The following is an 11,912-nucleotide window of genomic DNA, read 5'->3' on the forward strand; positions in this document are numbered from 1 at the left end:
TACCAAGAAGCATCTCACAATTATCTTAAACAATTATCAAATAAAATAGCATATTATTGGAGATAATATTTCGGCTAACGTTATTTGAAAAATGGGACATACAAATAATTATAAAGTAAAATACTATGTTATTTGAAGTAACATTGCAAATAATGTCGACGCTATTGACAGACACATTTGAAATATTGTTTCAGACATGCCTAGGCAGAGTTCTATCGCGAGAAATAAGTGTCGGAGAATAGAATGTTCCCGCGGGATTCGAACGAAAAACCGGCGACAATGGAAGGGAACTTAAAATCGCGCGTAAAAACGGGCCGTTCTTTTTTTTAGGGAGTTCTCAAATCGCTGGAGCACAGTGAAAAGTTGTCGACCACGGGAGGAGCGCGGAGCTTGCGAACAGGGTCCCGTTTACGATACGGCCGCGTTTCCTCGGTGAACCCGATCGGACACATACTAATACAAGCTAATAGAAGTTGGACGCGGTCCACGGTTCCCCCCGGAATCGCGACACGAACCTGTCCTTTTTGCTGGTCGATACTCCATTGAATGTTACTCCGCGATAAGATTTGGCCACGCCTCCGTGATTCTTCCTAGCTCGAACTCCACGGAACTGATTTCTCTCCTCTCCGCGGCCAACGAGCAACGCGCGACGGCTCGACTTTCATTCTACTCTGCTCCCGTTGCCCCCGTCGCTTCCGTCCCTATTTATTGGCCTGTTCCATAACTAGCGTGGTGGCTTTTTTCCCTCGAAATTCTATTTTCCGAGGGGGCGTGGTAACGGGGGATCTCAGGCGCGCTGTCGGTCGGCTCCGTCTGACTAAAATCGCGCGCTACCACTAGAGCGGAGATATCTAGCACTACGTAAATACCTACGATCGCGTAAATAGTCTTCAAAGAATTTCAATTTCTCAAACATGTTCGGTGTCATTTGATCAGTCTCAGTGGATTAACACGTTGACACCGGCGCCGATATTCACGATTTTCTCTGCGAGTCGGCGCCCGAAATTTACAAAAATTAAGTAATTATGTTAAGTTTATAATATTGAATTTCTATGTTTTTACCATTGAATATCTGTTTATAATGTTCAGATAAAATAACATAAACCTATTTTGTAGTATCTATTTTGTGAAATGCAATCAAAATAAACAAATGTACGCAGCCCACGGGTCTGACACGTATGACCCAACGGTGGGTCAAGACGTTGTCGACGTGTTAAACGTTCTAGTCAACTAGGGTTGTGTAGCCGGTTACTATTGGGTGAACAGTTGCTGTGCCTATGCTTTGTTTTATTAACTTTATATTTAGCATTTAGCAAAAACATTTTTTTTATTATTTTATTTCGTTCATTTTCGAACAAGATACTTTTTATTCCTTCCATTTGTTTGTTCTCGGGAAAAACATTTTTCTATATCTTCATTTTGTTTCTTTTTGAATAAAAACCTTTTTTATTATTTTACTTTGTTTCTATTTGAATAAAAACTTTTGCTTATTCTTTTCTTACGTTTACTTTCTAATAAGAAAGTTTTATTAAGCCTTATTTGATAAACATAAAGTTAATTATACCCGAAAATACACCAAAGGCAAAGCAATTGGTCAACCCACGGTAACCGGCTCCGCTATCATATACATATGTAAATTGGTGGCGAAACGCGACGTCGACGAAACTTATCGAGGATCGACCATCGATTTGAAATTGTTTGTTCGGATGCGACTCGAGCGCATCTCGAAAGCGATCTCGAGCCTCCTTTCGCCACGAGTTCCAACAAAGATCGAAGAAGCGACGCGACTTGGAAGCCGACGCGAAACTTTGATTGAGCAGCCTCGTAAATAATTCCGAGCGGTATAACGTATCCGAGCCTCGACGGTGTTCCAAGCCCGTAAAAGCAGAATGTTGCCTCTCCGATCGTGTTTCTCTGTATCCGTGCCGGAAGCCGGAACAATGGAAAGAGAAACGGAATCGGCTATAAATCGATAACAGTGTCGAAGGGGCGACGTGCTCGATCGGGTTTGGCTCGGATCGCGTCGAGTCGATGCATCGCATTTCGGCGCAAGATTTGCCGCGCGGCCGCGGTTCGCCGAGACATTACCGTTACGCTGATTGCCAAAACGAGCCACTTATTTCGCATTTAACGACTCGCGGAGCCGAACCGATTCGCGTCGTGCATACGTCGTCCCCGACGTACAACACCGTTAAATCTGCGAAAGTTCGTTTGCCAACGATTTCTACCATTCAGAGGAACGCTGTCATTGTGCCCACAATCAATGGACCGATCTATGGAACAAACGATAATTTTCTTATTCGATTTTCATAAAAATCCTTCAATGTTTAATAATATGTTACCATTTAATTGCAAGTAGTTAGGACATTTAAAACGTTCCAACGATAAGTGGTTCCGGAACGGAACAGATGATTAACATAATATTTTTTTTATTTATTTATTTATTTATTTATTTATTATACGGCTGATGCAATTCTATTCACCGAACAAAGTGCGATGAACCTCGCAAGCAAGACGAATATACAGGCTGCCTTCGAAATAGGTGGACTTTCGATATCGTATACTGCAGCCCCTAAGGATGTGAAAGGCTATATAAACATAGGTCTGGATGCTTTTTATTTGCGAGATTAGATTGTAAAGATTTGTGACTTACACACTAAGTCCTAGCGACATTGTGCATGCTATTAATCATCTTACTATAATTTGCTATTATTTAAAAAATGAAAAGTCTTCAGACTTATTTTACATGACCTCTTCCCATCCTTAGGGGGTGCAGAATACGATACCGAAGTTTGTTTACCTATTTCGGAACCACACTGTATACGATTTCGCGTAGGTGGCACCGATGCTTTGAATTCGAACGGAGTTACAATTTCTCTACAGATGCTACTGCCATTTGGTACTCTAAATGCTAATAGAAAGTCAAACTGAAGATATTTAACCTTTTAGATACTACGCGCCACTATAGTGGCTTTCGCCAATGGCTCGTGCTTTACTCAATTGTTTTATTATTTATTAAAGCAAACAATTAAAGTGAAAGTGTGTATATACAATATATTAAGAAAAGAATATATGTTATTAGTACTATATATAGATGTCCGGAAAAAATATATATTAAGAGAAAATCGTAATTTAGTTACGAAAAACTTTATTTGCGCAAAATCCTGCCGTATCTAAAAGGATAAGCTGAAAAGATTGCAGGTTTCGTCGAAACTGAAATCGAGTAAAGTCCGTGCCCTGTGATAGACAATATGACAACGAGTTACACTCGAATAATTTCTCTTGGAAAAGGAAATGTTATTCCCGGGCCAGCCTTTCGACGTAATTTCCGGGACTATCGGCCGGTCTCGGAAGTTCTTTGTACGAACGTTGAAGGATGACGGTTGCGCAGAGGAGAAGGGCTCGTCGGACTTCCCCGCGATCTAGGATCGCGGCGAGAAATCAGTGTCAGGGAGATTACAATGGCAACCCGTGGCCCGGTTCACCTCGTTCCTCTTCCCGTATCCGCAGTCATTATTCTTAGCCTCGTTCTTATCTGGGTCGATCGCATAATCGACGGAAAATGTGCGTGCACCCGAGCTCCCCACCCTCCGGATAATCGACCCGAATGTAGGACCGTAGGGTCGCGTCCTTTTCGTCTCGCCGCGGCCGCTGTCGCGATCGTGAAATCATCCCTACCCCCCCGGGCCCCGTCGAATCTTCATTAACGCCTTCCATAATTCATGAGGTTTCTCGTTAAAACGGAAACGAGGAAACCTTTCGTTTCGGACACGAGTCCACCGCAGGTTAGCAAGTTTCGAGCAGTTTGAGCTTTGCCCCCGAGATTCCACGAGAATCGTTCGAACCTGTTGGAATTACCGGATCGAACGAAGGCGAGCCAAGGCGAAGCAAAAGTATCGGTTTCGTCGTAGTATGCGGCAGGTAGAGGCAGTCGCGAGACGTTCCCTTAAGCCTGATATCAATAATGTTTCGAAGTGGAAGCTCTTCGCAGTTCCTCGACACCGCGCCTGCCAGTGTTATTTATAGCGGTATCTATTTGCGGCGCAGGCCGAATACGGCAGGGATCTGCGGTTCAGCGAGCAGTGGGACCGTTTGCAGAAGGAGTTCGCGTGCTGCGGGGTAGTCGGTCCCAGAGACTTTGCCGGGGCCGGAAACAATCGGCCCTGGCCGCAGACCTGCTGCGGGCCCAGCGGGAACGCGACCGACACCTGCCAGCAGCCGTACGCGAGGGGCTGCGACGAGTCCCTGGTCGGATGGCTCAGGAAAACCGCGGACCTGCTCTTCATTCTCGGCTTCTGCGTGGTCGCGTTCGCCAAGCTCTGCTTCCTCGGAATCCTGCGGTACGAGATCAGGGAGATGATACAGAAGATACGGCTGCTCCGGGAGCCGCCCCCGTCCGCCACGACCCTCGTTCCATCCTCCTCGTTGCAGGTCACGCCGGAACCAACCAACAACGGAAGCGTCGTTCGACGGACAACCCTGCCCAACGCTCTCACCCCTTCCGGTAGGTCTGAGCTCCTTATTCTTCATGCTTCCACCGCTTCTTTTCGCCTTCCGTTCCAATCATTAGCTGGACAAATTCATTCTTGCCCAGCCCCTCCCCCCCCTTTCAAATTAGCTGCAACGTTGACGTGAAATTCAAAGGATCCAGCACTGTTTCATAATATTAAAATAAACAGCGATGTTTATATTGTCGTGATAGTTTTGAAACGAGAGTCTGCCCGTTGCATATTATTTTCGTTTGAAACGAAGGCAAAACGGGATTTCATGGATTTCACAGCGCAAAATTTTCACCAACAACAGAGTTCGTCGACAGCGATACGTGACTCAATTTAACCCTTTGCACACAAATGATATCCTTGAGGCGCCACTAAAGTTGTTACATCACGTTCTAAGATAATTTTTGTATTACCAAAGTATCGATTTAAAAAGTTGTTGAAAAAATAAATAAGCACTACGTATATAGTGTACTTTGTCGAATAAAATGGAAATATTATAACTCAGAAAAATTATTTTAAATTTACAGTTAATGTGATTTCGAGTGCAAAGGGTTAATAATAACATATGCCAGGCCCAAACCAGATAATGCCTAAGAAAAGTACATACTATATGAACATAATTCTTAATAATAACATAATAATAATAATTTATTCACATATACGACAGAAAAACCGTTTGTTACAGAAGAAGTGAGAACAAATACAGAAAGGAACAAAAGAAAGATAAAATTCATGGAAATTTCGCACATTGCTTAAAAACTCGGTACATTCTACGCAATACCTGTATTCAATGCTACTATCGGCCCATAGTGTCGTCAGCTGAGGTCGTTGTCAGTAAAATAGTATCGATGAAAACTGTGTCGGAAGAACTGTATGGGCAGTGAAACCCATGAGACCCAAAAAAACGCCGTCGTAGCAAAAAATTTGCTTTCTTCTGTCTCGGGGAAAGATGCGGTATTGTACAGTAGGTGCAAAAAATGGTGTGCACGCAGACATGGATCGCGGCAAGTGACACAAAAGAGACCGCGGAGTCCATCGATGCGATAGGACGGAAAGTTTTGCCGCATGCGACGTATAATTCAGACCTGACTCTGTCCGACTATTATTTATTCATTACAAGTTTACATAAACCGTTTACCGAAACTGCCACTTCGCTGATTCTCTGTCAGTCTGAACTCACTATCCGTGGGTCACAGATCGATCGTTACTTACACGCCTAGCGGGTGAAAATCAGTGAAGTTTGAAAAACTCACTTTTTAGAAAATATTAAAAATTTTCAAAACCAACAATAACATAAGTATAGAATTATAATATATACAACTAAAAGGTTTCAAAGCGGTTTCTTTCAAATATATAACAAAATTTAAAGAAATAAATTTTTAGAAAAAACTTCTCGACGATAGTGTGTTAGTATGATATTAATTTTGATTCTGTATTATAAAAAAGGGTATTTACCCGTCTATATAAATAAATTAAATGAAATTCAGAAAGAATTAAATGTATACAGATCGTTACGACAGCATCCAATGGATTCCCACTTCGGAATGATTTCACCGAAATAAAACCGCCATCTTCCTTTCGCGAAGACATCCGACACTTGCCTGGCATGTGGCAAATATGTATAAACACAGAAGAAGATCATTTCCTCTATGAAAATGTCACTTATTTTTTCTCAAATAAATACTGTCAAATAACCTGAAGCTTGTGAAAGAAGGCCAAGAACAAATTCGTACACCCAATACTATCAAATTTCTGTTCCGAAAGGCTGTATATATGTAGCGCGGAAACGTGCAAAGTTTAAGTGTGCCAATTCCCAAACGCATTCGTCCCGGATTCGTCGCGCCATGCGCCAATTAGAATTTGCGAGATTACTTCGGAAGTAGAGCAAACGAGCTTCCCGATTATCCAGCTGATAAACAGATTTTTCTCCAAGGCTCGCGAGATAAATTTTCCGCAACGATCGACGCGATCGAGATATTTTATCTGCTACCGCGGCACTCGCTTCATCTCACGCGGATCTCTCCGATTTTAGGGGAGCTTGCCGAAAAGATTGGCAGTGTAGTTCTTCTCACGCCTAACAAGAACAAAGCAAGAACCGTGGAACGACGAAAAGTGTGGCTTAATTGATTTACCCGCGTTCGCGTTACTTCCCGTTTAACTTTGCTCGTTAATCCGATCTGTTCGCCTCGATCGTGCGAGCGTTATCGACTGCGAAGCCGATAAACTGCGACAGAAAGGACTAGGAAAGAAAGCCAGCCGAGGTCGACCTTAATCAACGTTTATCGAACGACGTCCATCCACGACGAACGCGCGAGCACGCCAGAAATCTCCTGATTACGGAGCTCCGCCTGGTCCCGTCTCGCCCTGTCTCCGCACGACAAAAAGCTATTTCCTGTGTCCCCCTTTCCACGAACTCTCCGGACATGAAAACAAAGTTCGCGAAAAGTATGCGAAAAGTTCGCCTACACCGTATTCCCGTTCGCCTTTTCTACTTCGGCTCTCGCCCTCCGCATTTCGCATTTTGCAATTCGACGAATAAGAAGAGAACGCGTAAACGAGCAGCCGCCTTTTTGTACCGGAACTTCCAGGGATTTTACTTCTCTCCGATTACACAGAAAAGATGGTGAACTTAATTTGCAGATTGTAATCGATTGTATTGACAAAACGGAAAATGGGAAATACCGGTATAATACCGGTAATTTTCGGTCGTACCTTCGTAACCTTTATAGAAACCAAAATACAAGTATGCCAGCATATTCACCTGTTTTTTACCAAATCCTGTATTAATACTTTGGCATTATTATTATAGTTTCGTTGAAATAATAATAATAGCGGTATAAAGTTCATGCAAGTGTACTATTATTATACATATATTAAAGTATAATCCGCAGTCGTCTGACATCACTGTTAACACTAATTAAAACACTGTTCCCTATAGCTACAGCGACTCGTACTAATATTAGAACAGCTTTCCAAACAGAATAACTTCTTTAACATAAAAGCTATCCTTTAAGCTTCAACATTAAACGGAACTAATGTATACTGTTTCATAATAACGACAGGGTTGGATTTATTTAAACTTACTTCGATTTTTATTATCATATACGTTCGAATGAAAAATTCATATAAAAATTTCTGTCAAAAACATTTTTACAGTATCAGGGATTGTGAAAAACAAATCGGAAACCAGTCGTTTTCACTGGTGGTTCTGGCGTTGAAAGTAGGCGAAATGACTTGCATTTTTTTTTAGATGTTACTGGAACTAGATCGATTTGAAAAAAATTATTCTGTTTGAAAAAAGCGACCGAATATTAATATTTCCATTAGCGAACATGCTAATGGATACAAATGATTTCGTGTCAGGACCATCAACTTATTGGGAATTGTCCGGAGCATTCCAGAATTCGCATTTCTCATTTCGCATGTCGCATTTCGTTTTATCGATCCCGGTTACCACGTCCTCGCTCCCGAAAACTGCTAATTATTCGCCGTCTTCTCGACGGGTCAGGATTGTTACGGTTTTTATCGACGAGCGAGAGGCGAGGAGGAGCCTAGAAGCTCGTAAAAGTGAACGATCGGCCCCCGTTTCGTTCTCGCGACTCTATCGGCACCTCGTTTCTACGTTAGGAACGGTTTCACTGACAACTTTTCTCCGAGACTTCGGCACGCGCGGCTCGAGAATCGCTCGACTCCGCGAGGAGCGAGAACTTTCGAATTTCAAACGCATCCACGAATTAGAAAGGAACCATCTAAAAGAGCTTGCTGAACGATTAAATGGTGCAAACGTCCGATCGGGCGCTGTCGACGTTATTAGTTATTATTCGTTCAATTACATTTTCAGCATCGTAGATTACAAATTGCTGATCACTATTTCGATACCAAATCAATCGACAACGGCGGAGAAGAGTGTTCGCTTCACTTATAGTATTCAAACAAAGGGAACGCAAAATATTTGTCGACCTACACGCGCCTAATACGAGTAGAATATTTAAATTTATTTCTTCATTGGATAAAGCACAAAGCCAAATAATAAACGCTTCGCAATAGGTATTCGCGTTATAATTATAATAACTTTACTTATTGTAATAACTTCTACTTTTCCCTGAAGTTTTTATTATATTTAAGCATGTTGTTCTTTTTCTTTCATTTTTTTTAATTTTAAGTTTTTGTGTTTCATCCGTCCATGCGCGACTACTGCCATATTATTGCTCACTGTATAATAGGACTTGTCCCGTTACTAAATAAATTTATGATTAAATTAATTGTATTAATGAAGCCAAGCCGCGGTTTACACAATGCTTGATCTTATAAATGCCGGGAAGCGCCTTAAACGAAATAAATGTGCTAGAGAATATCTGGTCTCGTTTATCTACTTGAAAATATGAGGCCCCTGGTCGAGGCAGGTTCCGGTTAGAATCCTACTATCGTTTCTGTAATTATGGTTTACCGTCCCTTCCACACGGGGTCGTACTTGCCGCGACTGGCGAATGGCGACCGCAGCCGCAGTCGCAGCCCCGGCCCAAGCCAAGCCGTGGCAGAGTGCTAAATACTTATTATCCGCGAGCACGCAACGTCCCAGTTCCTCGACGCTAATTGGAACCGAGCAGATCGAGCAAGGGTTTTAGTTAAAACACCGGACTCTGGTTTGCCGGATCGAGATCGCGAAACGTCACGAGCTTTCCGCTAGCACACCCCGCACACCATTCTTTCCCCGTTTATTGCTCACACATTGACCCACCCCTACTCGCTTTGGTAAAAGTACAGGTTTCGGGTAAAGATCGTGGCTTTGAACGTCTATTAAAAACATACGTGTCCAGGTGCATTTCGTATACACGTACTTTAGTACGTGTCATAATAAGGATCATAACGACCATAATAACCCGTGAATTATTTCACAAATATTTAAATACACATGTATTAATTCGCGTGTATTTCGTTGCACGTTCATGCATGCTTTCCACCACTACCTATCCCACTCTTTGCTTGCCTTATTTTCTCGTGATACGAGTTTGTTTTCGTGAAATACTACACGCGCATTTAATTATACACACGTGAAATAATTCACTGATCATGTGTTCTTAATATCGCTTGTAATGAAGTACGTTTATACGAATCTCATGCGTATATCCGCATTTAAGTATACGTAGCATAAGGAACTATGGTTTTACAGAATTTTTCGAGCCTTCTCGATCGTGGTTGAATCGTTCGCAGCGCCCGATATGCTCGAAACGATAACTCGATCGGCAAACCTCGGGAATAAACGGTGACTGCGTACTTAATGCCGATTGAAAAACGGTATAATTTTTTTGAAACTCAACTAAACGGCTTGAATCTTTTTCAGATACCAAAGGGCTAGCTTATTACACAATGACTGTAATACCTTTTCATAATTCTGTTATTATCTGTAACAGCGAAGAAAGTGAAAAGCTTTTTTCAATTTCTTTATCTGTGTATACAGGGTGAGTCACCAAACATTAGCACCTCAAACATCTTTGTTGTTTCTAAAGATACGTAAAATATGGCAAGGGCGGAGTTTCATGGTACAATGGGGCTGACACGATGCTGTAAAAAAATGTTGTTTTTATGTCATTTTTTTAGAGATATCAAGGGTACCTTGACTTTTTTAAAATGAAACCATCTTTTTTTAAGCATCTACAATGATAGTTCCTTTCATTAGAAATTCAGTGTCCTTACCATATTTTACGTATCTTTAGAAACAACAAAGATATTTGAGGTGCTAACTTACATGTATGTTGAAAATGTCACCGAAGCCAAGCTACGGCAAACGGTTAAAAAACTGCAGAATTGTGACAGTTATTGGTCCCAAGTGTTAAAATCCGTGTTATTTATTTGAATTAATTTACGCCACAATAATGGGTTATAATAAGTTCGTTTCATTGTTATGTACACGACGATTAAAAACGACATATAATATATCAAGTTTCAGTAAAATATCAAATAGCCTGAATAAAGTAAAAACAGCTTGCCACGGAACTTTTTAATTTTTAACAGAACGTATCGTAATCATCCGATTTCGAAATAGTTCATTGGTTGTCGAAACGCAAGTTACAGCGGCGGCTATATGTGTATTTGAGGACGTACGAAAAATGGTATAACTTTTTTAAAACTTGACTAAATGGTTTGAATTTTTTTAGACGATCAAGGCCGATTTCACTATGTATAATACATAAGTTGCCGAAATCTACAAAAAGCAGTTTTTAAATTTCCTTTTATACGGGAGTCTTTTATATCGTTTTGTCATTCCAAGTAACAATAATATTAAAAAAAAAGCATTTCAGTCATTGTCTATTATATTTGTGTCTCTATCATCTAAAAAACATTCAAGCTATTTAGTCGAATTTTAAAACAGTTATTCATATGAGCTCAAATACATACAGCTGTCACTGTAATTTGCGTTTCGACAACCAATGGAAGATTTCTTCAAGATTCTCAAGCGTTCATTGATACGAGAAAGATTCTGGTTCCATGAGAAATCGTCATCGGTTGTGAAAATGGAAAAATCGAGAACGAAAGATGGCCGCGCGACAGACAGACGAGGATTACCCAAGCGTCGCCGTCGTACGAAAAACAAGGGGAACATGTATCCATCGACCACTTGGCCAAGTGTTTGCATAGAAAGCACAGCCCGAGAATCTCATCGAGAAGGCACTCGAATCGTCCCAAAAATATCTAATCTCGCTCGACGAGATGTATCGGGTGCGTCTAATCACGCGCCGAGGCCTACCTACGCGCAATCCCAGCCGGTATCGTGCGATACCCTTCGAATCTGCAATCATTTTTCCAAAACTCTTTCTCCATAAAACGGCTTACCGCGGTTCCTTCCGCGGTAATCGAATTCGAACACTGTTATACAGTTAGCCCGTTAATATTCGGACACCTTTTAGAATGCAATAACTTTTTCAAAACTGCACTGAACAATTCAGTCTATTCAATAATATAGGTAACAGTCTACTAGTCAATTTTGCTATTACTTGGAGCGACGAAATAAAATAAAGACGCTCGTTTTTTAACTCTTTCATCTGACCCTGCAATGAAAATTTTTAAGATATATTTTGTAGATTTCGGTAAGTTATGTGTGTGCTGAAAATCGTCTTGTAATCCGAGAGAAGGAACTGCAGATTCCTCACAATTGGTCGAAAATGTCGAAAATTGGGATAAAGCTACGATATTTGCGATCTATAATTGTTTAAAAGCTTCTACCAAGGTCAACCGTTCTCGATGAAATTTTGAACATGCATATAAATCGTCCAGATTTACGAAACGCATGTTTTTTTCATTTTCGTTGTAGCTTCGGATGAAAAAGTTATCAAAAAAATTGTTCTATTTTCTCTCATCGTTCCAAGGAATAGTAGCATTAGAAAAGAAAGTCAAATCGTTTACACCAGTCTGAAA

General features: G+C 41.2%; 2 protein-coding genes across 7 annotated transcripts in view; one reads left to right on the top strand and one right to left on the bottom strand.

Annotated features, from left to right (window-relative positions):
* The window catches only part of LOC144470847 (uncharacterized), a 51,319-nt gene that overhangs the window by 27,577 nt on the left and 11,830 nt on the right, over positions 1-11,912 (bottom strand). The gene's annotated exons all lie outside the window — the stretch shown is intronic.
* LOC144470849 (uncharacterized) overlaps positions 1-11,912 on the top strand; it is a 38,541-nt gene that overhangs the window by 17,580 nt on the left and 9,049 nt on the right. For 2 of the 3 annotated variants that reach the window (XR_013494194.1, XM_078182418.1), the window contains exon 3: positions 4,048-4,504. Coding sequence is in view for 2 of the 3 variants with exons in the window: in XM_078182418.1 (XP_078038544.1) it covers positions 4,048-4,504 (457 nt within the window). In the remaining variant the exon portion in view is untranslated. Of the gene's footprint in view, positions 1-4,047; positions 4,505-5,187; positions 7,582-11,912 lie in introns of those variants that run through there. The other variant, XM_078182419.1, reaches the window with a different exon arrangement.

This window comes from Augochlora pura, chromosome 6 (genome assembly GCF_028453695.1).
Source record: "Augochlora pura isolate Apur16 chromosome 6, APUR_v2.2.1, whole genome shotgun sequence".
Classification (NCBI taxonomy): domain Eukaryota; kingdom Metazoa; phylum Arthropoda; class Insecta; order Hymenoptera; family Halictidae; genus Augochlora; species Augochlora pura.